Source organism: Thunnus thynnus, chromosome 21, assembly GCF_963924715.1.
Source record: "Thunnus thynnus chromosome 21, fThuThy2.1, whole genome shotgun sequence".
Taxonomy (NCBI): domain Eukaryota; kingdom Metazoa; phylum Chordata; class Actinopteri; order Scombriformes; family Scombridae; genus Thunnus; species Thunnus thynnus.
Genome location: NC_089537.1, coordinates 7,053,510 through 7,081,435, shown reverse-complemented (window position 1 = coordinate 7,081,435; position 27,926 = coordinate 7,053,510). Strand labels below are relative to the sequence as shown.

General features: G+C 40.4%; 1 protein-coding gene across 3 annotated transcripts; it reads right to left on the bottom strand.

Annotated features, from left to right (window-relative positions):
* tnk2a (tyrosine kinase, non-receptor, 2a) lies at positions 1-27,857 on the bottom strand. Of its 3 annotated transcripts, none has more exons than XM_067577923.1 (21): positions 27,675-27,857; positions 25,645-25,748; positions 17,830-17,992; positions 17,604-17,674; positions 16,751-16,960; positions 15,529-15,678; positions 15,346-15,441; positions 13,794-13,975; positions 13,481-13,607; positions 13,174-13,320; positions 12,172-12,266; positions 11,529-11,723; positions 10,061-10,152; positions 9,804-9,848; positions 9,471-9,706; positions 6,790-6,993; positions 6,067-6,707; positions 4,406-4,541; positions 3,442-3,537; positions 2,923-3,050; positions 1-1,522 (listed from the first exon to the last, which is right to left on the bottom strand). In XM_067577923.1, exons 3-21 carry the CDS (start codon positions 17,990-17,992, stop codon positions 1,516-1,518), a joined length of 3,021 nt encoding a protein of 1,006 aa, XP_067434024.1. In that variant the 5' UTR covers positions 25,645-25,748; positions 27,675-27,857; the 3' UTR covers positions 1-1,515. The 3 variants fall into 3 exon arrangements, with proteins under 3 accessions (XP_067434024.1, XP_067434023.1, XP_067434022.1); XM_067577922.1 differs by having other exon boundaries at positions 27,679-27,857; XM_067577921.1 differs by lacking the exons at positions 25,645-25,748; positions 27,675-27,857 and adding an exon at positions 20,327-20,482.
* Between the last annotated feature and the right edge of the window lie 69 nt (positions 27,858-27,926).

The window sequence follows — 27,926 nt, the reverse complement described above, 5'->3', positions numbered from 1 at the left end:
TTCTGAAAAGAGAACGACTCAAAAATCTCACTTTATTATAAAACAGGCAACATTTGCATTTATAAGATGCTCTATTGTCATTAATGCAGTCAGCATCACGTACAGCAGTGTGACTACAGGAGCTCACAGCTGAGTCACTGAGAGAGAGATGTCTCACACACACACACAAGCACACACACACACACACACACACACACACACACACACACACACACAGAAACACGAGTATATGTAACGTCTTTGCTAACCGGCCACAGTGTGTGCTGTCAATATCTCTGATGGACATTTTGATTTTTTTGTCTAAACTGCCAAAACCCGACAGTAACTGACGGCCTGTTAAAAACCAAAGTAGCTACAAGCATGGACTATCTGTTTTTCTTCTCTGTTTGGCTGCTAATTTTTCATCAATGATCACACTCCTGATCAGTATGTGCACACGAAACATGAAGCCGGATGTCCTGAAGAGCCACTACCTGCAGCACTAAGCAAACACGCACACACACACGCACACACACACAGCAGTAGCCTACTTATGTGAGTAAATCTGACAATTAAGCTTTTCAGCATATATTCATGATTATCATACAGCAGTAACTTTTATAGGAAACATTGAGTTGCATTAAATATCTAATTTGTGGAGGTTCAACTCTAATACCCTGTATTCATGAGGAGAGAGAAGGTGGATGTCTTTGTGTTTGTTTTGGCATCTTATTACCTTTTTTTTTTTTAAACTAGAAATCTCAACCCATCAATCCTTTCACAATTTTACGCCTATATAAAGCTTCAAAAGCTTTGACACAAATGATACATTAATAATACCTGACATGCTAGAAGACCACATCTTATTTACTTCACTCACTAGATAAAATTGTTCATTTTCTGACCAGCAGTTCACCTCGAAAATATCCGCCTCGAGTTAAACATTATAAACGATACAACATCTTTTATCTGTACATTTTCACAAAAAACATATGAGTACAACCACGTCGTTAGCTGACATTTTCCCTGATTTTATATCGCTTCATTAACAGCAGAAAGGCATGATTTACAGTGTTTGTACATAAAGCTTACACACACACTTCCTGAACATGCACGCATTCAAAGCAGACACGTAACTCACACTCACAGTAAGAGTTTGCAGCAGCTACCGGCAGAAAAACATAAATTATCTCTCTTTTTTTTTTTTTTTTTTTTTTTTAAAGGTAAAATAAAAAACATAAATAGCAATCATTCAAGTAAATAGTGTGACTCATTCAACAAGCTGCTCTGTTAGTTGATAATGAGCATGCATATGTGTGTGTGTGTGTGACACAGGTAGAAGCAGGTATTCACAGTACATAAAGTGTGAGGCACATCTACTGCCGCCGGATGTTTCCTCCGTTCAAGAAAAGCAACGCGGTGTCTCGGCTCCTCGGAGAGATGAGTCATCCGGAGCGGTTCGGCGTCGGTATGTTGATCGGTGCGACACCTGTGGCTCGTCAGTAGTTGATTGCCGCTCGGCGTGTCCTTCTGAGATCACTTCCTGAGAGACACACAGAGAGATGACGACTTGTTTTCTCATTGATGGATCAAATGACTGTGTAATGGGTTGCTGTATAGTGATGAACCCACAGAGGCTTTGGTCACAACACACATACAGCACACATATAACAAACAATACAATAGTGAACAAACACAACAAAGTCAGTTTTCATGTGCATATTCTTATTCCCAGGTATTGCATAACTTAACAGTTCAGTTATTCGTCTAAATGATCCACTCTTTCCTGTTCATCATTGTTCTTTCCTCGGAGGATTAACTTTATACCACTTCTTTCTTATAGCTTTTACTCTACAGAGATTTTTTTATCGTTTGTTTTTGGTCGTCTGCCAACAAATTCTGCTCTTATTAAAAAACTTATCAGCAGATGCAGCAGTCAGCTGTTTTCAGCAAAAGAAGCCAGAAGACATTTTTCTCAAATCTGGTTGAGGACTTCCAACTTTATCACTATACGCAACCCTTTTCACATGCAAAAAATAAAACAATTAAAACCAAAATTAAATATATATATATATATATATCAATCAACAGGGAGGTACAGTGGATATATTGCCATGTCTACAGATGATGTGACCCGAGGGAAGCATTTATAGAGAGAATATGAGAAGTGACAAAACTGACCTGAGACACACCACACTCGAACTGACAAAATGAAAAATGAATGAAATATTTTAGCTGAAGTCTTATTCATCCTAGACGCTGTTTTAGAGCTGCAACAATTGTTGATTAATCGATCGACAGAAAATGAATCTGCAACTATTTTTATAACCGAATAATTACTCTTTAATGTGATGATCTACTGCTTTACTTTGTCATACATGACAGTAAACTGAATATCTGAATAAATGAGACATTTAAAGATGTAACCATTGACTCTGGGAAATTATATTTCATTTTCACTATTTTATATTTTTACATTTTATAGACAAAACAATTAATTAAGAAAATAATCATCAGATGAATTGATAATAAAAATATCTGACAACCAGTGCTGAGATCAAAGTTTCAGTGTAAAGCATCTCAGAGTAGTCCTGACAGCTTGTGGGCTCTGACACTTGTTTTTTTGTGGAAACAGCAGCAGAAGCAGCAGAGCGACGGGCAGACGGGGGGAAGAAGAGCAGATGGAGTGACATCGTTATCCCATATGTGGTTGTGTTGTCAGAGAGACTTGGGGAGCGTTTTCTAACTATCGCTGCATCATTATGTTTCTCAAACTCAGCAACACGTTGAAACAAAAACAACACAGTCCGACGCACAAATGTAAACAGCTGTTGCAGACAGCGCTGACTGAAAACAGCCGCTAGTCCTGTACTGTAGGAGTTGATTCTTCTCATTTTCAGTATGTAATTACATTCTTTCTTCTATAACTGGAGTCTTACTAACCTGCTGCAGTGTGGTCCGTATGTGTCCAGCATGAGTGTGCTGGCTTGTTCCAGGTTCCACTGGCAGCGCTGCAGAAGCTCTTCACACTCTGATCTGGACCGCAGGCCCAGACGGAACAACTGCTCCACCTGCAACCAAGAGGTGAGAAGAGGATTTTAGGCAGGAAGTTTGTTGAGAGAGAACTGAACATTTGTTCTTTTTCCTGTGAATGTTGTAACTGAGACAGCAGAGGGAAATTTCTTCTTTTTATGTTGTTGCTCTCGTCTCTACCCCCTTTTTTATTGCTCCCTCTATTCTACACTTGAATTTCAGAGCATCTCCTGCATTCTTTACCTTTACTTTGCTATTGTTGGAAGCGTACTGTGCTGCCAACTGCACGAACATTTAACACAGAGACAGTTAACTTTCAAGACTAACTCTGTCTTCTTTACAGTGTTTCAGTTGATCAGTGAGCATTTCCCCGGACAAACTGTCTACAGTTTTATTTCATTTATTAGTTAGACAGACAGACAGATGTACCTTCAAATGGTTTATGGCCTGAGGGATGCTCCACTTGTAGCTCTGCAGAGCGGTCCGACACTCCTCCAGCGTGACACCGTGTACTGCTCCTTGGACCTGTCAATCACACCAGGAACTCAAATGAACGGATTGTTTAAGCATAACTGGACCTTAAACTATCACTGCTGTACGGGGTAAAATAACTCTTTTAACTGGCGAAGAATCACCTAACCATGATGAAGCAGGACTGATCTGTGCTCAGCATTCATTCATTCAAGTTCAAAAGTAAAATTATTTCTAAATATGGACCAATACAAACTTTCTCAAGTTTGGTGACTTTCTTTTGATCTTCTGCACACATATGTCATAACTAAAAATCTAAATTTTTTTGACTGATATGTAAAAGTAATCATTTAGAGAATGATGTTGTTTAAATCAAATTGTCTTCTAGTACAAAGAAACAAACTCTAAAAACCATTTAATGACAAAACAAGCACATTTAGTTTTAATTTAAAACAATTTCAAATTACACGAGAGGAAGTTCAACATGTAGTCACACTCACTCCCACAAGGTGAAGAAATTAGTAATAAAGTCAGTGATTTTCTTGAAATTAATCTTCAATAAATGTAAAAATAAACATCCATGCAGACAGCGAAGGAACAAGAGATGAAGTGTGAATATGATCAACATCTACTGCTTTGTCAGCATAAAGTTCAGCCAATCAGAGGACTGTTTGATACAAGGATTTAATTGATGAGGCCAATCAGAGGCTTTCAAGTGTGGTGAGTGACTCTGATTTGTCTGCTTGTAGCATTTAAGGCTATTTGGTTCTTGCTAAGAGTTCAACGCTGTGCTAGATGATATTTATGCTACTGTTTGTATTGTTTATGTGTCATCTTCAACAAAAAAACAAAAAGCAAAGTGATGATATTTAAACAAAAAAAGAAAAAGTGCTGCAGTACGTTTTCTTTTCCTCTTGCTCACCTGTGTGATGCTCTGCTCCTGTTGCATGCTGGGAACTGCAGTTCGCCCATTGTTGTTGTTGTAGGAGGAGTTGGGTTTGGCTCCGCCAGGCTGCTGCATCATGGGCTTGACCGCCGCCATATTGGCTGTTCCATATCTGATTAAACATAAACATGAAATACAGTTGAACTCTCTTTCACAAGCATTAATATATTTATTCATATTTTGTTATTTTGGTGAAAAACGGATATATTAAAATGTAACAGAGAGCAGTCTCTAGACAATTAAGGACTCATAAACTCTAATTCTAATGTTAAATTTCTTTCTATCAAACCACAAACAAGTTGAAACATGAGTCCAGTGTTTTACATCAAAAAATTAAAATTTAAAAAGTCATTAACTGTAATTTGTTTTTCTCTCATTATTGCATTTTTATGATTTCAATTTTGTTTCCACTGGTTTATTATTCCATTTACTTTTATTAGTCTTTTGTCTAATAAACTGCTGTGATAATCATTAATGTGAAGAAGATTAAGATCTGCTGGAATCCACATGAACTCCACTAAACCTGCTATTTATTCCTCTCTGCAGACTGAAGAGAGGAGACAAATATATACTGCAAATATCTTGACGAGATTACGTCACACTGTCACAAAATATATATATATATAGATAATAGAGCTGGAGTAAACCAACACTTCATAGGGAGACAGATCTAGCTCAGCTCAGTCTGTCAGTCAAACAGCACTTTGTACTGAGTGATGTCTGAGCTTCTGTTTTGAAACTGTGATAAAAATCTTTTAGTATTTGCTTGTATTTCAGGAAATGTCAAAATGAAAAGGCACAGCTGTTTCATTGCATAACATGTAGGAATTGAGTGGAAGATAAATCACTGCCAACAGAACAATACTGTCTCACCTATTTCATGTTAAAAATATTTCCAGACTTACAGTATGTTAGCCCACACCCTCTATATATAGGCTAACTACGACTTAGAGACAAAACTTTAAGGGAAATTCTGGTATTTTTCAGCCTAATTGTAGCCATTCTGACTGATGGGTCATGCTAACTTTGCACTCACCACATCCGCTGTAGGGATTCAGAGAGTAAAAGCCTCCTAAACCTTTCCAAATAATAATGTATATTTACACAGAAACACATAAATATCCCACTGGATTAGCTGTTGTACATATCAGCATTGGTACCTGTACCCAAGTAACTTGCTGCTAACTGTTTGGTTGCAAACTAGCAAACAAACTTTTATAGAGACGTTCATGGTCCCCAGATGATGAATCCTAATGACTTTAATGACCCCCTGACTTTTTCTCTAGCGCCATCATGAGGTTCACATTTGTGGTTTTGAGTCAAATATCTTGATAACTATTGGATGGATTGGAATTAAATTTGGCGCATTCAAAGTCCCTGAAATTTTAATGATTTTTGTGATCTTTTGACTTTTCCTCTACTGCCACCAGCAGTGAAATAGCTTGACATATTGGCACAAAATCTTAACAGACATTCATTCCCAGACAATGAATTCTAATGACGTCACTGATCCTCTGACTTTCCTTCTAGCGCCATCAGGTTGACGTATCTCGACACCTACAGGATGGAGTTCCACGCGGTTTGGTAAAGACAATCATGTTCCTGCCTTTATCCAGTGTTTGATATCAGCAACCCACCTCTCTAGAAAAGCCGGTCGCTCTGGCAGCGGGGCGGGAGCAGAACTCTGGGAGCTGTCAATCAGCGAGGAAAGTCCACGCCCCTCACGAAAGGCGAGAGGATCCAGTAAGGAGCTGGATGAGTAGGAGGAGTCCGGAGTTGCGAGCCGTGAGGAAAGGGATGCGGTTTTAGGTAGGGAAGAGGAGGAGTTGGAGGTCAGGAGGGGACCCAGGAGGCCGGACGCCCGGCGAGGGGAGACGGAGAGGGGAGGAGGGGGCAGGGCTATAGGTGAGGAGGACATAGGCGGTACCAGCGGGAGGGGTGAGGAGGAGCGGGAGCCGGGCTGGGAGAAGGCGTGATCTCTGGGCGGGATCTGAGGAGGGGTGTCCTCTAGTTCCAGTGAGATGGAGCTGGAGCGCGCCTGCGGGTGGGAGGTGCGGTTGGAGGTGTTGTGTTTGGAGGGACGCAGCGGGGGGACGGGGCTGCGAGGAGGCAGCACCGGCCGCTCCTCGAAGCAGCAGGTGAAGGAGGAGGTGGAGGAAGGGGAGGAAGGAGGCAGGTATATCTGTCTGTGGGGGCCTATAGGCGCCAGAGGCATAGGAAGGGGGGAGGAGGGGAGGGAGCGACCTGTTGCCATGGGAACCTGCAGCTTCACCATCACCTACATCAACAGAGACAGAGAAATATGTGTCGGTTTGACACAAAAAATAACCCTGGACTGACATTTTCACTATTTTCTCTACCTCTCTCTGTAGCTCTTGGAAGAGATCAGCTGATTGTGACTCGCTCCTGCCCGCCATGGCAGCACCAGGGGTGGCTAAGGCCTCTTCAGTCACTCCCTTGTTGATAGACCGCACCTCCTGGTCCACCGATTGGTCCTCCAGCTCTGTAGCGACCTCGTCATAAGCTGGCTGTGGCAGGGGCCAGTCAAGGATGGAGGGGGTGTCCTGAAGAGGAGGATGATGATGGACAGTTTAAGCACATAAGTGACACATGGAAAGACTGGACCTCGTGTCCCGATAATCTTAGAAGTTAAGCGTGTTTCCTCCACGCAATTCCCAAAGCAGTGCTTAAGAGCTTCTTAACGCCGGCTGTCCGTGGTGCTGAAGATGATGCTGAATACATTTTAAAGCTACTTATTGACATATACATGATAAATAGAAGAAGAAAAGAGAAGATATGGAAGATAAAGTGGCTTTTCAGGCAGAAGATCACTCATTTTACATCAAACATCACTTAATAAAGCACATCATGAAAAAGGTGAAGACTTAGAAACATACAAACTATGCCTGCACCACATTTTTATAATGTTGTAAACAGGTAAAAGCAACACTGTGAGACTCCACCCAAACCCCGAGAGCATTTAGTTGCAGCTTGATTGAGATGACAGAAGGGAGCCAGAGGATATGATGTGGAATTACTGTGAAAACTCCTAAGTAAACCATTAAAGCATGAAGGTGTACATAATCAATCAATGAGTGCCAATTCATCACATTGCACCCGCCTCGAGTGCATCCAAGGGGAAGATTCTTGACATTTCTAGGCCGAAGGCTGCTGGACCGATGCCTTTGGAGGATACGTGGAACCATTGTTGTTAATTAGCGGCACAGATTTTATTTTGACACCTTCTGAAGTTTATTTGATTTAGAAAAAAAAAATGCTTGATCAGACAGTGTGAGGGTGTTCTGAGCTTTTGGACATGTCTTTAAGAGCTCTGAAACTCTGTTAGATTGCTTTGTGTTTGAGTTGGTGGTGGAATCAAAAGGTCACTAGCTTAAATCCCCAGACCAGCAGGAAAAACATGTTTGGAAAGCTAAGAAAACCTCCTCCCTCAACGCTTTGATGCTAGGCAGCAGCATTGGGGGAGTTTGTAAGGATAAATGTGAACTAGTGCGTGTTGCTGGGGAAAAAATAAAACCATCCTTCCCATCAACTTTAGCTAGATAAACTGTTAAACAAATTGAAAATGCGTCCTCAATAGATTCTGCTGGCACACAGCTGTCATAAAAAACAAAAAGAGACTACTGGTGTAGCCCCTATGACCTTTAATTGTTAATTAACACACGTATTTATGCATTTTTGCCAGAACATCTTGGCAAAATGCATCATCCTTCCATGTCTGATCAACATCAGATGACTTGTGAAGAACAGGTGAAAAGTCTGTAACTGGTGTTGATGCCCAACTTTGATCTACTGATCTGAACTGATCTACTCTAAGTATTGTGTTCATATCCAAAGCCTGATATATCTTATTCTTTTGTGCAGTAGACTTCTGTTGTTGTCCGAGAACGGTTAAAAGCACATCAATGAGCCACACCGTTAAATTGGACCACATAGATTACAGTCACGTTACTACAGCGATCACGTTTTCAGTCTCTAGAGAGTAGTTCCTTGTATGGCAGATGCCACCGAGCAGTTTACGGAGCTTTGCTAGCTTGTTGCGCTACATATCACGACCTCTTGAGTTTGTACTACAGTGTAAATAACTTAAGTACTAAATACATCTGTCTGCCCTACATGGAACTACTCTCCGGAGACTGAAAACGTGATCGCTGTTATTAGTCTTTGGAGCTAACATACTGAAAGTCTTCAGGGCAAAGGATCGTTTCACCTAGTGCAACGGTGACTGACATTGACATGTTTTTAATAGGTTTTAGATAATGGAGGTCTACAGACACAGAGCAATAAGATACAGTCAAGTCAGTATTTAGACAGTTACATATATTTTGCTCTTCAGGCTTCAGCACATTCAGTGTGAAATAAAATAATATTTCTTTATGTTTTTAAGGCTTACCAGGGGTTTGCATCATGTGGTGAATCCTCTGAGGTTGTGGTCATGAAGTCTCCTCTTGATGGTTGACAAGGAAACATGTTTCCTACATCCTGGAGTGCATTCTTAACATGCTGTGCAGTCATAAAGGGTTTTTTTTTCTTTTTGTTTACTGTGCAATTGATTTTCAGCTCATCCGCAAGACTCCTCAGTCTAACAGGTCAATTGACATTTTCTAGTTTTTCCTGTGCTGTGCTGTTCTTCTTCTTTTCAAATGTACCCAACTGTTGATATTGACAAACCTTTGACATCTCTGATAGATTTTTGCCTTTTTTTCCCCCCAGCTTCATTATTATCTTCTTTACTTGCTTGGTCACCTCTTTACACCTCATATTGTCAGACAACTCCACGTCAATCTAAATGGCAACTGTCAGCTCTCAATAAACTCTGAGCCAAGTGTAAGCTCTTTTGTGCATAAACAACACAACAGCTGCCCAAGAAACATGTAGTAGTCAAGTGTCCAATTACGTTTGAACCCCTCAACTTTGGGCACCATGTGTTACAATGGCTATATCTCCTATATATCGGCTTCATTGTTGGTTTGGCTCTGCACATGGGATTTGTTGACAATAAGAAACATCTAGAGTATCCTACCTTCAACGTGTCTTCATCCAGCTGCCGCGTCTCCGTGAGCGGGGAGGGCGTGGTCGAGCTGAAGCTGTCGTCGGTGAAGTCGATGAGCGACACCTCGCTTTTGGCCGACCGCACGCCGGACCCCTCCCAAGGCCTGAGCTTCAGGCCCAATGACGCTCCGAGCCTCTTCAGCCCGGACGAAGCGCTGGCGTCGTCCTCGTCGTCGTAATCGTCCATCACCGAGTCGTAGAACGGCTCTAGACGCAAAACAACCAGGAGTCAGGAAAATGATTTATTTAAAGGTTACGTTGTAGGGATACAGACAGCACAGAGAGAGGAGACGGAAAAACTTACTCTTCAGCAGGACGGCGGGCTGAGGAGGACGAGGGGGAGGTTGCTCTGATGAAGAGTAATAATATCACAGTCATATTTCACATTTTAGACGTTCACTTTGTTTTCATTCAGTGTGACCTGGAGGGACTTCAGTAGGAGAATGAGCTCATTATACGCAAGTTAAGTAAAAAAAAAAAGACATTCACAATACAAAAAAACAACAAAAAAAGTCCATAAATTTGTTGAGTGTGTGTGTTTCAGTGTTTGGATAAATTTACTCTTGGCACGGTTGGGGAGTTTTGTCGGTCTCGCCGCGCAAGGGTCCATTCCAAGAACGTCAGGAGGGTCCATAGGGTTTCCCAAATATAGACTATAGAGGGGGAGCAGACGAGGTAAATCAGATTTAAGAGAATTATATGAGGAACATTCTTGTCTGAAGGCTGAGCCAAGTGACAACTAAATCCATCTTGTTTATCTTTGCTACAGCCTAAAAATAAAGGTTAATTACTGACCTACCTCTGCTACTGTAATCACTGCTTGTTAAGATGTTGATCTGTCATTGAGGCTGCTTTTTTTAAAACTTTTTTAAAAACTTTTTTTAATTGGTTATACAAACACGGAGAAAGAACAACAGATAATGACAGTAATGGCATGACATTATAGTTGGACTACAAAAAACCCCCCAAAAAACCAAACAAAAGAACAAAAAAACATTAAAAAAAAGCAAAAAAAAGAGACAAATAAGAAAGTTCTATAAGTAACTGTATATATAAATCCAACTACATGGATATAAAGACATGGTTCAGGTTGTAGGCAATGAGGCCTGATGGTGACAAGTGCATCTAAGTGTGACCTGGTGATGATTCTTACATCACACTTTAAGAGCAGAAGATGAAGAACAGTTTAGACAGTTTAAAGAGCAGCAGGCAGCTGGATGTTTTTTCTCTAACATGAACTAAGAAAGGGTTCAATATTTTATAACATTTGTTCATGGAACCTCTCCGAGAAAATTTTATTTTCTCTAATTTAATGAAAAAAAAAAAAAAGTAGGTCATGAAGCCATTGTGTGTAAAACTGGGTGAAAACGTATCTTTCCAATTAGGGCCGTTTCTATTCCTGCAGCCGCTACAAGCTGCTCCGGATTTGAGAGTCTTGTCTTAACGTTTAACAAGTACAACATCTGTTGAGGAACCACATGTGGTGCACTGCTGCACTCCAGTGGACACTTACAGTACGAGCAGCGCTACGAACATATGGTTCAAGCTAAAGAACACCAGATTTAATTTACTTTATAAGAATCATTTTTACATCAGTTTTCAAGGGAAAATCTAGATTTATAGTATTATAATTATCTAGATTAACAGGTGTTTGTAGTTCATTTACACTATTCTGCTGTTTATTGGCACCAGCTGAGATCATAGACAGTAGTAATATCCTTTATTGTGATCATGTAGGTTCAGTGTGAGTGGCTTCCAGAGTGATTTCATTTTATTTTTTAGGTTAAACACTGAACTATACAGTATGGGGTGAAGTGTGAGGTCTGCATTTTAAAATGATCACCACTAAACGCTGTAAAATCAGCATTTTCTTACAAAAAAGTGGAATATTCTGCTTGTTTAGTTATTAGTTTGTGTTCTTATACATGTTTTTTATTGTTAATTTGGAAATCACAAAAAAAATCTTTAAAAAAACTGTATTGTGTATGAAGCTATCTAACATACTTTGAAATCACTCTGTACTGTTCACCTGTCTATGCGATCTGCATGTCCCCAGCTCCTGTGAGGATCCGTGTCTCCGTGTCCGGTGTGAATGAACGAGTGTTTGAGCGGCCGGCTGATGTCGTGGGCTGACAGGCCGGCCACTGACGTCACCACGTGTCGGGGAAACTGGCCGACACGTAGCGTTCCCCTGTTCTGGCCTCGCCACCAGTAGTGCTCTGCCCTGAAAACACACATATGGAAACACACACACACACAGACATTTGTCCGACTCTATTCCACCAGTAAAATGAGACTTTGATTGTTCCTCCACATGACTACACTTAAAAACAATGACGGTAAATAAGCATTATCTCGTTAACTTGTGGAGTTCACCATACACATTTTGCAGACAAACACACACAGGAGCCACGATATTACTGTAATGAGCCGGTAACAAGACAGTAATTACAGTTATTTTCAACAATGCAAGGAATCCAATGTCAACAAAAGATGCATTTGTTGTCTTGTAGGAATGACCTTCATTCTGACACACACACACACACACACAAGCAAAAACAGTAATTTTATTAAAATACTCCTTCGTGTACAAGAATGAGGCTGAAATGACGAAGTCGGGGGATTGTGACATTCTTCAAGGTGCCCGCATGCGTCGGCTGTCAAACACTCACCTTCCCTCTATGATGGTGATGACATCATTCATTTTAATCTGGAGCTTGTCTTCCTCTTCAAAGTCCTGCAGGGCTCTCATGTCTGTAGGCATGGTCTGCAAGAACACACACACACACACACACACACACACACACACACACACACACACACACTTATAGTACCAGAATAATTACTCATCAGCAGCATCACAGAGACAAATGGAAGATCACTTCATGTCATTTTGTGTAATTGTGATTTATTCCTTTCCACTATTGTCCTTTATTTGCCCGTTGCACCAGTCTGTAACAAATTACTTTAGGACACATTTAATCCTCTATTTAATTCATTTGGGGGTTTTTGGTATTTTGTTATTAAATCTATTTGGTCAAATTCACCAGACTGATGCTGACAATTTCTCCTAAAACATGAAAAAGGAACATTAATATTCCCTTTTCATGTGTTGGGAAAATGATGCACTGGTTGCCTCTTTTAAAATCTCCAAATTCAAAACCAAAAACCTGGTCAGAGATACAGGTTTCTAAAAACAACAGGTGCAACAGGTTCAGGTTTTCATTTGTCTCATGTGCAATAATCCCAGATATATGCACCTTTATTGTCTGAATTGCATGTATAGCACTGACACTATTAATGTCTTTTATTGTCTTACTGGTTTTGTGTTTTTATTGTGTTTATGTTTTCAGGGTTTCGCAAAAAGAATTTCATTTTGTGGTCCAATAAACTGAATGAACTGAACTGAACACAGTTTGTTCTGGTAAAGTGAGCTGGCTGAAGAAATTACAACTCAAAGTAAGATGGAGCACAAACTCAGTATTAACTTGCATAAAAAGATGTCTGTAGTCAACCTGCAGCAACACCACAAGCTTCTTTTTTTTCAAACTTGTTCTTCCAAAGTCAACGATGAACCTTATTTATGTTTAAATTATTTGTAATTGCAAACAGCCTTTACTTCTCTCTTGGGGACATATTTTATTTACTTTAGTTCTGACTGACTAGCTTGCTACCTCGAGCAGGAAGTCTCTGAGGGCGATGAAGGTCGGTCTGTCCTCAGGTTTGGGGCTCCAGCACTGCAGCATGACGTTGTAAATATCTTGAGGACAGTCGTCTGGTTTGCACAGCCTCTCGGCCTCCACGTCCACCTTGTGGAGGATCTGAAAGCAGACACGTGGACAAAGAGTAAAATGATGTAAATCGATTATTATAAAGTAATTTCAGAAATTGCAAGACACCAGATAGCTTATGTTTTAGTTTTAAATGAGTTTTAAGTAGAAAATCCTATAGAAGGAGAAGTGTGTGAATGCATGCATGCACCTGGCTCCCATTAAGGCCCAGCCACGGTTCCTGTCCGTGAGTGAACATCTCCCACAGAGTGACCCCAAACATCCAGGTGTCGGATGCATGAGAGAAAGTACGAGACTTTAAGGACTCTGGAGCACACCTGGAGAGAGACGAAGACAAAGACAAATGAAAAACAGAGAGAATGTCAGAGAGAAAGAAAAACTGTGGAGAACAATGTCAGATTTTTACGTAAAAAAATTGAAATGTGTTTGGTGATTTAGAGCCGACAGAAACAGCAGACAACAATATGACACATGGTTTTGTGAGACCAGAACTCTCTTCTCACCATGGGAAGGGGATTTTGTGGCCCTCCTCCATGATGTATTGATCAGTGTGTGTGGGTAATGCCCTCATCAGGCCAAAGTCTCCGATCTTCACCGTTTCATTAGTGGACAGCAGAACGTTGCGGGCGGCTAAATCCCTGTGGAGGAAACGCCTCTGCTCCAGGTAGGCCATGCCGCACGCCACCTACACACACACACACACACACACATACACACACACACACACACACATTTATGTTAAACAGACACTTACAACATATTGTGTAGCTCACACAATCATCAGTGCCTGTAGAATACAGGGTGACGATACAGATATGACCAGTATTAGGAAGTGTACAGCGTTTCCAACATGGCTGCCCGATAGAAACAGATCATAGAGAGCAGAATTGAAAGCAGGACTTCAGGGTTCTGTTCAAGGAGCAAAAAACCTCATTCAAACCCCGCTGACATTTGAAGTGAAATGAATAACTAAAAATGCAGCCTTTCAACACAACCTTTCTCAATAATACGTCGTGTTATTCGCTCAGCATGTTTAGACAAGGACGGTGAATTTTTTAAAAAAACAATCTACTATCATGATTTTTTCACGGCCTTTGATGCACTGCGTTTCCCATAAGCCCTAGACAGCCGGCTAAAAAATCACGGCTCAACTGATGCGCAGAGACTGTGAGAGAGTTGAATGAGTTCAGACATGTCTGTAATAACAGCAGGACAGAGAGGAGAGAACAGTGTGGACGTCCACAGATAGAACAGATTACAGCACATCATTTGAAAGATATGGGAGCTGTAGTTCTTTGTATGCAAAAAAGTAATAATAACTTTATTTGTATAGCAATTTTCATGCAAAAGATGCAGCCCAAAGTTCTTTGCAAAACAAGACGAAATTAAAAAGATTAGTCTTTAATTTCTTTTAAAAAAATAAAAGGGTTTGTTGCTCTGACAGAAACAGAAAGCAGCTTCAGCAGATTTCTAGTGGGGCATCAATAATGAATCATTGTTTTACTTTACTATCTAAAAGGTTTCAACTACTAAAAGCAAGTGCTGCAGTGGAGCCAGTTTGTCTCAGAATAACAAAAGTAAACGGCAGGAACATGCTTGATAAAGAAAAGCTGAATGAGAGACTTTTAGTTACAGCAGCTGGTGGAACAGATGCAGGTCTAGACTAGCTGCTCTGATGCTTGAGTTTGGATCTTCAACAACCTTCTTAATGACTACATGACGTTGTAAAAGGAGACGTTTATGTTCTTCTAGGGGAGTCATGATGGGCAACATTTTGATATAAGTGAAGTCAGCTTTGTCTCTCTTTCACTGGCTGTAAATTGTGATGACTTTTACAGAGAGCGATGTGTTACACAGAACTAAAGACATCGTTTCCAAATACAGAAACTTCAACTGAAACAGAATGAGGAAGAAAACATTGCAGCACCGGCCACAAAGTATTACACATTTCTGGGCACTGCACCAAAGATGTGATGAAACGAAAGAAAGACAGAGAAGAACGAGTGTGTAATCACAGCAACTTCCTCTTTGTTTCTCTTCTTGGTGTTAACTGACCTGCACGGCGTAGTTACACAGCGAGGAGATGAGGATGTGACCCTGACGCTTCCTCAGACGATCCAACAGGGAGCCCAGAGGAGCCAGCTCAGTCACCTACACACATAAACACACACATGCACTACAGTCAGGCTGTGTGTGTGTTGGTGCGTGTATGTGTTTGAGAATGCGAGCGTGTCTCACCATCTTCATGGGCTGCGTGAGGACGATCCCGTACAGGCGGATGAGGTTCTGGTGGCTGAGGGAATGCATGGCGTTCACCTCTCGGATGAAATCGTCCAGACCGTCTGAGTCTAACACGGAGGCCTTCAGACACTTCACTGCCACCGACAGCTAGACGGACAGAGAATATCAGCAAATATTAGTATATATGTGAACATATATGGCTAATAACAAAATGAACGAATTCCCAAATGATGCTGAGAGTCTTTCAGCCAGTTGGAAAGAGGATGCTCATCAAAATAGCTGGTGCAGAGGAGCAGTTCTTTCTAAAATAATTCAAACTTTTTTTTTACTTTAACTGTAGCACCAGCACCAAGCAACTTATTACAACAATGTAAAAATAGACAATCATCTCTAAAAGTTTAGTAAAATACAACCGAGTTCTATCTTAGATATTGGGCCTCATGCAAGAACCTCTCCTACTTTTTTCTGTGAGGTTTGTTCATTCAAATGTTCCAAATTGGGCCGAACTAGTCGTATTTTGCTCCTTTCAGCCTGATGAATGTTCATGAGGAGGCGTGCGTTGATGAGATTTCATCATTAAGATAATCGACGCCCCTAGAACTGTCATATAAGGCGACCTGTTTCCCTCCATTTTTGGGTGAGTTTCATGTACAAAAATGTTACCAAAGAGTAAAAACAAGAATCAGCAGACAAAAATATATCAAATTTAGGAGAAAATATTAATAATCCAGCTGCCAACGACGTGTCAGAGCAGCACTGTAGTGTGGCAGGAATAAAGAGAGAATGCTTTGACATGATGTTAGGTGCTAGAAATGTATTTCTAAAGCAAAGTGCTCCATGATATGAGAGGCGGTCATGTGACAGTTACAGAGATACTAGAGGAGAGAATATTACAGCCTACAGTAAGTGATGTTACACTGTCAGCTGAATCACAACATGATACTGGACAGAAAGACCCTGAGGCAGCTTTCCTAATAAATACTGAAATGTTTGTTGCTGCACCGAAATATGACTGATTGTTCAGTATCATATTTATTGCATATTTATTAAGACATTATAATTTTAAATCAAACAAGTCTACCCTTGTGAGGAAAGGCAGACTGTTTGTTCATGACTTGTATGAAATCAGACTCTTTAACTTTGAGTCTGTGGTGTTGCTTATCGACAGAAATATGATGGTTTATGTTTATTTCCTGACTTCTGTGCCTCTGCGTCTCACCACTCTGCCGTTGGGACCGGTCCACTCTCCTCTCCGCACCACTCCGAACGTGCCGTCTCCCAGCCGCTCGAACAGCTGCAGCTCCGTCTCTCTGATCAGGCAGGTGAGCGAGGCCGCCGACTCGCTGTTGGCCGGCACCGCGCCGGACGACGCCCCCTGAGGGAGGGTCTGCTGGGGGTCGGCGGCGTCGGGCCGTTTCACCGGAAACACCTGCGGGGCCCAGAAACAGAAACAACAGGGTTTCCTTCTCAGTCACAGACGACAAGCAGAGGTTTATGGTGTTTGTGTCCTTTTAAAATGTTGAAACCCTGCATTGTCACTGTATGTTACTTTAAATAAGAGTGTAATTATTAATTTATTAGTTTAATTTAGAGTCATGAAAATGCAGATTTTCTTTTCAAATACAACTACAGGGATATTTATTGAAATATGAGCTTAACAAGCTGCTATGCTGTTTAGCTAAAATAAAATATTTTGATTATTTAAGACCATTTAAACGAAAAAATATGGATTTATTGCCTCTATAATGCTCTTTAAATATACATAGTCACCCTTTAAAAGTGTGACCACTTCGTCAGCCTTAGAAATGATCTTACTGAGAAATTTGTTTAAAATTTGAATACATGTAGCTCTTTTGAAATGGTAGATATGTCATTTGTTATTCAAACTTTCGTTCAGTCAGTGGTAAGATATCGAGGTTAGGGAGTCAGAGACAATACAAGCGATGTGATAGTTTACTGATCCTTGAGAGGAAAGTTGACATGATGCAGCTCTGGTTAAAGAACTGAGGGAGGAAATATATATATATGTTTGTGTTTATGTTTGTATGCAGTGTGACAGAGTGGTGCTGCACCTTGCTCATCCACGACTTGCGTTTATAAAGAGCTCTTCTCCTCTTGACTGCCTCCCACAGCCTCCTCTGACCTTCACCGACACAATCACAAAAAACACACATACAATTCAGTTTCTTCTTGGACAAATATGAAATGTAAAGATTCATTTTAAAGGTTAGGGTTTGATGCAGTAGGTAATGCTTGAAAACAGTGTCAGTGTTGAAATAAAAGCTTGTGGGACTCTACCCGGCCGGCCCATGCCGATCTTCTCCAGGTCTTCGTTTTTGACGTAGTCGAAGTGGGAGAGTCTGGTGACGTTGAGCTCATCGCGGATCCGCAGGAAGTACTGCTGCAACTGCACATCTGTCAGCAGCTCCAGCAGCCACTCTGTCCCCTCCTCACACTGCATCTGCACACACACACACACACACACACACACACACACGTTTCACATGTGAGAACAACTGGCTAATCTGGCTTAAGTTTCTAACTGTGTGTTAAGTGTGTACTATGTTCACCCTGACATATATTATTTAAGGGGACATATAATGTACATTTTCAGGTCTATATTTATATTCTGGGGCTCTACTGGAATATCTTTGCATGATTTACACTTCATGTCTCTTTAAGACCTTTGACTATGTTTAACTAGGTTTGGGGGATCGTTAGATGCATTGCAATGCAGACGTAGGCGATTCTGCATCGATTCACAAATGTCAAAAATCGATTTTCTAAATGTTAGTTAATAATGTTGCTGGAACGAAAAAGGCGGAACTGAACTGTGACGGCAGCGCAGCATCCAGACAGTCCACAGTCTGCACACGCTGGAGTTATCTGGCAGGTCATCTTCAGAAAAGGCAGCGATTGGAAGCATTTTTTGATTAAATGACTAAATAATTACCTTTGTGAGATGAACGTGAAGTATGTTGTGAATATTTTTACACCACCACTCAGAGACTGACGTTAACGGAGCGGAGCAGCAAACTTAAATAACCTAAACCGACTCCGATTTACACTCCTATGTTTAACACAGACATCTGACATCATAACAGTATAAAAAACACAACATTACACATGTGTGTGCATGTTATGTCCCCTATAAGAGTGTAAGGGAGCTACTCTCAGCTAGATATATATATATATATATATATATATATATATATATATATATATATATATATATATATATATATTGGATGACAGTGCAACTTCTGCAGCATCAGCCCAGTGAATAAAAATCTCTTGCTACTCTTGCTATTGCTTGCTATTTTTGCAGCTTTCAAATTTGAGATCTGAAGTCAAACCTCGACTGCATTTCATGTTCATTCAACTGCAATTTCCTATAAATTAATCACCAAACTAGTCCTCTATAAAGATGAATATATTTAATAGTATTAGTTGAAAGTAACCTCAGACTCTTCTATCCTGTTTCTAAGACTTATTTTGTGATGAAACACTACAAATGTACCGTCTCACTGCAACCACTTTCCCTTCTTTGCGCTCTCTGCTTGTACCTCAGGTAGTGATTTCCTACATGTTCCAAGATGCTTTGAGCTTCGAGGTCCTCGTTGTTTGGTTTTGAGGAGTTGACACCAGAATCTGACGTTTACAGCTGATGTTTCAAAGCACTAAAACATTTTATGGAATTAAACTTGAAGCCAGATATATCTCAACATGACGTCAAGTCAGCTGTGTTCTGCCAGCAGGCGTTAATATATGCAAGAAATTCATATTATGAAAACTCACACGATGTTTTAAGTGGCTTTTCATTCACCTTAATAGAACTCATTAAAGCAGTCTTGTTCTCACTTTTGGGGATTTTCTTTTTTTGTAACAACATCAGATTCTCATAAATAAAGAATGACTCTAGTGGTGAAAATGAAACAACAGTTTAGACCATTAGTGAATCCTTTAAGTCATGAATCAAGCAGTCATGCCTGTAAATATAAAACCTTTAGTTTAACACTGTGTGGTTTGACAAAACAAACGATTTGAAGACGTCATCTTGGATTTTGCTAAGTTGTGATGACCATTATTATTTGTTTTTTACTATTTTTAACTATCTTTTCACATTTTATACAATGAATAAATGTCAAAAGCACTTCAAAAAGTAAAAAAAAAGAAATAGACCAATAGATAATGTAATTAATCATAACTAGAACTGCAGCAATTAGTCCTTTAATCGATTAGTCGCTCGACAGAAGATTAATCGCCGACACTTTTGATCATCAAATAATGACTTTGAGTCATTTTTTAAGAACAAGCTGACTGATTCTCTGGTTCCAGCTTCTTCAATATGAATATTTTCTAGTTTATTAAGTCTCATATGACACTAAACAGAATATCTTTAGGTTGTGGTCTGTTTGTTGGGGCCAAAACAAAACATTTGAGGTTACATCTCTGGGCTTCACCGACATTTTTCACCATTTTCTGACATTTTAAAGACCAAACTAATCGAGAAAATAATCCTAAAATGAATCTGTGATGAGAATAATCATCAGTTACAGCTCTAATCATATAAGACCACATCAACACACTGGAACATGCAAATAAGACTTGCATCATCATCATCATCATCATCATACACCAACACCCACACAAAATCTGACAAAATATATATTCATGTGAACCCTCAGACACATCTCCACACACACACACACACACACACACACACACACACACACACACACACACACACACACACATACCGCAGCCACGATCCACCCACAACTTCAGACTTTACCATTTGTCCCCGGACACTTTCTCTCATCCTCCCGTCTCTCTCCTCTTCGTCCTCATCCTCCCCCTCTTCCTCTCCTCTGGTGTAGGGGAGTCTCTGGTACATATAGCTCTCCCCCATACTGTAACAGCTCCTCTTGTCCTTCGCTTCGTCTCTCTTTTTTTGGCTCTCCCCCCCCCTCCCCCCCCTTTTTTTTTTCTCTTCTCTGTCTAGCTGCTATTCAGAGGAGGCGTTAGCTCCGCTACCGCCGCCGCCGCCGCTGCTGCTCTCCTCTGGCTGCGACTCTAGTTTGCTAATCTCCTCTCGGCTCCATGACCTTCTCCTCTCGATCGATAACGCGCATGCACACACACACACGTTCACGGAACGCACCGGGAGGCATTTGACGCCGCTCTCCCGGCTCGCGCCATCCAGTCATATCACCTAAATCTATCTATAAACTCTTCCCTCCCTCCGGGTTCTCTCTCTCTCCCTGCTGACTCACGACTTCCTGCGGTGTCGGACACCTCCATACTCTCTCCATCTTTCCCACCTTCCTTTCCTTTCTCTCTCTCTCTCTCTCTCCAGCTAGTGTATCTCTTTCTGCATCTCCTTCTGGCTCAGCAGCTGAGCCCACTGTCTGATGTTAAATAATTCAGCAGCTCTGTCGAGAGGATGAAAGGGAGGGAGGGAGAGAGGGAGAGAGATCTTGGAGGAGAGAGAAGGGAAGGATATGTAGATACAAACAGGCGGACAGATGGATGGGTAAATGGATGGATGGTCAGGCCAAAGAGGAACGACAGGGAGAGAGTTTCCCGGCATGTATTTGATAGATGCAGATGGTCGCGAAGCTTGACATGAACCTAAACAAGCAGAACGTTTCTAAAGGAGGGAAGAAATGAAGTGGTAAAATACAAATCATGTCACATCAGTGCTGCTTTGAACTGATATGAAGAGATGCTTTCCTTCACTAATACAGAGAGTGTTTTAATGCTTTTCTGATATTCTATAAAACAAATTATTAATCAGATAAAAGAAAAAATAACCAACAGATTTAAATGATCATTAGTCACATCCCAACATTAATCATTTAAGTTATATAACAAGCAAATATGCCAAATATTCTCTGGTCTCAGTGTCTCAAATGCTGTTTTTCTCAGTTTTATATTGAAAGTTGAATATTTTTAGGTTTTTAAGTGTATATTTCTTTGTATTTTATGGAGTAAATCATTAATCAATTAATCAACATAACAATCATAATCACCATTAATAAGGTTTTTAGGTGATATGGGTGTTCAAGTGATTCATAAAGTGCATTTTTGGCACTTTTAGGTGGTTTGTAATGTGACTGCTGAGAGTAAACTAATGACTGGATGTCTTTCAAAGGAAAATGGGATTCAAGTGGCATAAAGTGCTGTTTTTTTGTATTTAATTATGTTATGAGTGGAGGCAGTTAAATGTTGTAATTATCATAATTGTATGATGTATTTGAAGCCTTGTTTTACAAACAGCTTGTTGCTATTTTATGGCTTTAAGAGTTGTATGAGAGTCGTATTAATGGCCTCGTATCAAAACTCTACAAATGAATTATTATTATTGTATTGTATTTTGTAGGCAATTTATCAGATTACTGCTACTTTTATGATATAATATTAAGACTTATAGCCTAGAAGTAGCTATTAAAGAGGCACTCATGCAATTTAGCGTTCAGAGGAGACAGATTAATAACAGAAAATTGAAGCAGTAGAGGCCAAGAATTCTGACTTTTAGTCCTTGTATGAGTCAAACTCCAAAAACACTGGATCCTACCTTTCCCATAAGCAACTCAATAGCTTCTTACATTAGACCCCCCCCCAAAAAAGGCATACTAAGCAGGATTTGTCGGTTTCTGTGTGTAAACACGACATTCAAAGTTGGCCAAAGACAGAGAGACAGAAAGAGAGGGAGCAGTAGTGGTCGAGCGAGCTAGAGAGTGAATGAATAGAGGGAGCAGCGGTAGGGAGAACAAAGCTGTGAATCAGATCAATAAATGTTATTTTCTGATTGTTTCACAGCAGTTAGGCTCTGTTCTAAAGCACAAATTAACACACACCCACACCTCCACACAACCCTGCAGGAAGGTGCTGCATTGCCCAATTTTGTGTGAATGCAACTTCATTCTGTCTGCTGTAGCATCTCTGCTCTGTGTGTGTGTGTGTGTGTGTGTGTGTGTGTGTGTGTGTGTGTGTGTGTGGCTCAGCCCCACCCTCGGTCAAACAGACACAGACCTGCAGCTCTTTATACATTCATGACACAGAGACAGAGAGCAGAGCAGAGAGGAGCAGAGAAGAGAGACAATGATGTAACCTCGTTGCTTCGCTATAAATCCTGACCTCACACCCTTCACGCTGTTATGGCTGGGGGCTACACACCCACTGCCTAAAGGTTGACGCCCAGAAACATCCAGAACACAGCAGAATAATAAGAAAATAAGAAAATACAGGCAGAGGGCAGAGTCTCTGCAGATAAATACACCGTCACACGCCTCTAGTGGGTTATAAATGATGACTGAGAGGGATTATTCTTGTATGAGTCTATACACTGATGTTTAGGAAAATCCTGCATAGTGTACCTTTAATGCTAAAGGAAATGTAGAGAGTTTGGTTGGTGGCTTGTCAAAGATTCTTTAGGTCAGTAGGGTGTGGCTAGAAAAATAGGTCTCAGTATTCAGGACCACGTCTGGATGCTGATTGTTCTAGTAGCTGCAGGACCACTACAGATGTGGCCTTGACTGAATGAACTGGATATTAGGGATATTTATGTGCAGGCTCTTCACCACATCTCAACTTCTCTTTATCTAAATCTTGTAAAAATGAATCCTAGATAATAGTTTATGGATATTTCACCTCCAGTTTATTAACACAGGTTGTTGTCGGCTGCCGAAATCACATCAAGATCATTGCTGGGCTTTGACAGGTGATGCCCTTTAAGGATAGATTAACTATGATAACATGAGCAAGTACACAGTGGATCTGAGTGACATTACAGTGTTAATTTAGCCTCGATCAGTATGTTTGGTGAAAGCTTTCCAACTGTTTGCACTGAGCCTTTGTTAAAGACTAAAATGTATTTGACATTTAGAAAAGCAGGGTGACAGAAATACTGTAGATTGAGAAATAAAGGAAGAGTGGGAGGCTGAGCTGTTACCATTAGTGACATCTGACAGTAAAGAGAGGCTAACTGGTGCATACACTGCTGCGGCGATGGTCGTGTGTGTATATTTCATAAACGTCTATATATGTGTGTGTGTGTGCATCGGTGGCCTAAATGAGCACAAAATCAGAGCTTTCATCTCTCCGTGTGCACGTGTTTAATCGAGGGCGATGCTCTAAATATAGGGAAGCTATATTTAGCTTACATTCACTGGCATGGAGACTGAAATTGAAGTGGTGCACACAGGGATGCTTTACTTTCCCCTCATCTTCACATCAGACACCTGAGATTCAGTCAAAGCTGTAAACGCCTACGCTGATGATTTAGTGTCAGATGTGGATTCAGTCTGCATGTAGGATCTGCTGGTTTCTGGATTTACTGTCCACTTGAACCGCTGAACGCTTGAACCGCTGACTAATTACAGACAGCCATGAAACAGCAGTTTTGAGAACCGCATTCCTATAATTTGGTGCATTTAGGGTTGAATCAGAATGTAAAAGCAGAGAGTAACACGAGAGGGAACATTCAACGGCGGCTGACATTCAAATATGTGTGACAAGAGAGTGGTAAACGGGAAATTTGTTAAAATATCTTCCATGATGGGGCCAGTATAAGATAATTATGGTGTTTTTTGAACTTTTAATCATGCAAAGATATCCCAGTATGTCCCATTTGAAGGTTGAGCATATTTTACTCTTGATATGCAATACCTCTGCAGATGCAAGGCTGCAGAATTCGCTAAAATAAGCCCCTTTCACACATGCAGTCTATACCTGAAATGTTCAGGAACATTTCCTGCATGGGGTCATGTGCGAATGGGAGCAGGGATCGATATTCAGGGATATCTGTACCGCCAATTTCCCACCTCAAGACCTAAAAACATCTCAAGGAAAATGCCGGTATGGCTGTTGCAGGGACAAGCACGTAAAGGGTTAAGTCTGTCTGATGAAAGACGCTTTTAGGTAGTGTGAGCAAACCAATCACAAGACTTGACGTGTGGGTGATCACTGTGAGTTGGGCAGCCTCCTTATGTGCAAAAATGTATTTAAAAATGTATCTGATGCTAATTTGAGGATTCAGTGTCCAAATGAGTCAAATCAAGTAGATATCTTACAACGTTACAGTCTTTTTAGAGCCACAGTCCCTCTTTTTGTTACTATACTTCCACCGCAGCTCAACAGAGAAACACTGTCTGAGGAAACACAAAGAGGGAGTTTGATGCTAAAAAGACTGTAATTGTGTCAGATATCCACTTGATGTGACTAACTCAGACTGATGAAGACTCATATAAGCTTCAGACACTGTGGATTTAACAGCCAGTATGAACAGGAGGAATGATTACAACCTGGAAAATCTCTTTCACTGTTCATATGGACGACTGACTGTTGATTAAGACACACTTGAAAAATTGTGTAACTATCCTTTAAGTGCCAGTGTTGTAACACATCCACTCTTTTTTTAAGCTTCCTGTCCTGACGAAGATGTTTCCTCATTTCACTGCTGGAAAACTGTGACAACATGTAGAAACCTCTGGATTTCTGCTTTGTTTTGTTGTGATGATGATGATGATGATGATGGTGATGATGGTATGTATCATTTACTGAGTAAGTGAGAAAACAGAGTGCGTGTACAGTATGTTTGGATCGGTCCAGTAGAGGCAGGCAGCCAGTTTTCTCTGCAGCAGAGATTTTCACACTGTGAGGATGTAAGGGAGTTGACGGGGGTTGGGAGGAGGGGGGGGGGGGGTCACACCTCAGTCAAATCTAAACACACCAACATGATACACATATTTTTAGATTCAGCACGACTTACACATCACAATGATATCATCATCTCTCATTTGTATCATGAATAAACATAATTCTGCTTAGACATCATACAGAAAAAAAGACTTTCCCTTTAACTCCTGCCTGAAAATCATCATGTTTTCACCTTTTCCTCAGTATCAAAATAAACCAGTGATAGCAGTCTGTACATCCATGGATACACTGCAAAGAGGAACTGATAATACCTAATTTGGCATTATCAGTGGTATTATCCTCTATCTGTTCATATATAGATATTTGCCGGTCGTACAGACTAAATACTCATTTATCACAGTTGTGATTGGTTGATGGTCTGGTCTGGTCTAATATGTTGACTGGTCTCACCCTGCACAAGTCTTCTGGTGGATCAGGGATTACAGCTGCAGTCAGGAGTGACTGGGGTCACTGGAGGTCACCTGAGGAGGGCCATGGATGGACGAACCCCACATCTACATACACACAGAGAGAAAGAGAGAGAGAAAGAGAAAGTATTGACTACCTGGAACGCACAAAAGAAATACAGAAATGATAGAAATGATGCTCTAATTCAATCTTGTTCAACAAAATTTTAAAGAAACCAAAAAAAAAAAAAAATTCTGTCCCGAAATAGAGACACAGCTTTGACAGACTGAGAATAACTGAGAAGTACAGTAACAGCAGCACACAGCGAGCCCAGGCTGTGCCCACACCGTCACCACGGCGATGCTGAGACAGAGCAGTTGTTGTAGAGACGTAGAGAAGTCCAAGTCAAATAAAAGAAAGTTTCAAGTTCTCGAGAGCAAGTTAAGTCAAGTCAGTGATCTTAAGAATGACAAAGTATTTACATATTTTCATTTGAAGCTGTGTTGATAGTGTTTTAGCTGAGACCAAGTTCCCCTCAATGCTTACGTCTAGTAAAAACATGCAGGTGTGTGTCGTTTGATGTAGATTTTAACAGGTCAAAACTTGAGAATTTAGAGTCAGATCAAATCTTGAAGTGAAGTCTCCAGTGTGTCAAGTCTCAGAAGAGTCAAGTTTTATCCTTTGCATTATGTGTTTTCATGTCAGCCAACACTGTTAAACTGCATGAGAAATATTACAAATACACAACAAGCGATTACTTTCATTATCGATTATCATTTTGTCTATATGTCAGAAAATAGTGAAAAATGCCTGTTAAATTTTCCCAGAGTCAAAGGTGATATCTTTAGCCTAAATGTCTTATTTTGTCTGACCAACAGTCAGAAACCCAAAGATAATTAGTTTATTATAATTAATGATCTCAATCAGGACAGTGAGGTCATTTTGGAACCAGTATATTTAAATTTGACTACTTTTAGACCAACAAAAACAAAACAGGGATCCTACAGAGCCGCCGGAGTCCTGAAAGATGATATTTTACAATCTTGTGTGCAGACGATGATGATTTATTTGCAAAGTTTATTATTTTGTGCACACAAGACACAGAAATATTATTTTTCAGGGCTCCACTGGATTCAGCATTGACTAAATCAGAGACATTCAAATAAATAAAAACATTTTACAGACTTTATTTTTGGTGTCTGGTCAAAATCTTTTTTGAGACTTCAGTCTGACTCAAGTTTCAAGTTTAGAACTCAAGTCTACATTGAAATAATCATCATATTTAATTAACTACATAAAGACAAATGCATGTATGTATCTGTTGGGATATTTACCATGCTGATTACTGACAACTGACTACACTGATTGACTATTTGACACTGTTTAAAACTACAAAAATGCAGATTGAACTGTTATAAAAACTCATTTGTCTGATCATCCATTGGTCCAATGTTAAACATGCAATAATCTGGTATGTTGTGCAATACTAGCGCAACATTATTTTAAAGGTTTTATGAGCTGTAGAGGTTTTATTGGTCTTATTGTGTGTTTTTATTCTCATTTTTTAATGTATAAATGATTGTAAGGTTGTATGTTAGCATGTTTGGGAGATGAATTCTTATCTTATAGCTAAATTATTGTTATGTGTTTATTTGAAATAAGTTAATTGAACTTGAATCTGTCCAAGGAAAAAAGAGGGGAAAAACACTCAGCACAGAGGGAAAGACTGGGATGTAGGGAGGAAGGATATGAAGCCATTATTGTAATGAATAGAGCAGAATAGGTTTTAATTGATCACACACACACACACACACACACACACAGTCAGTGTGTAAAGCTGATTAGCCTGCCTCAGTCACGTCCTGTCTGTCACGCTGGAAAACATCTCACTATTACATCTTCAGTTAAAACAGTTGAAACTTGATCAAATATTTAGTTTAAGTTATTCATTTATTTGGTTTTTGGTGCAACATGTCGCACATCTTTAGAAGAACGAGCAGCAGACGCTCCAGAAAAAACAAACACAAGCATACCGACCTGTGAAGACGAGCTCAGGGGGGAAAACAGTCCCTTCCTCCGGTCAGTCCTTCACCGTGAAGCCGAGCAGTTTAACGGGAATCAGTGAAATTCAGCGGAACCGTTATCTCCATGGTTATCTCCCTCTATTCCAATAATTCCGGGACTCTCCCAAGTGCGCCTGCGTCATAGTGCGTAACCTCACGCGCAACCAGAGCGCTCCGCTGCTGAGCTGGAACTATCAAAATAATGGCACTTCCTGTTTGGAG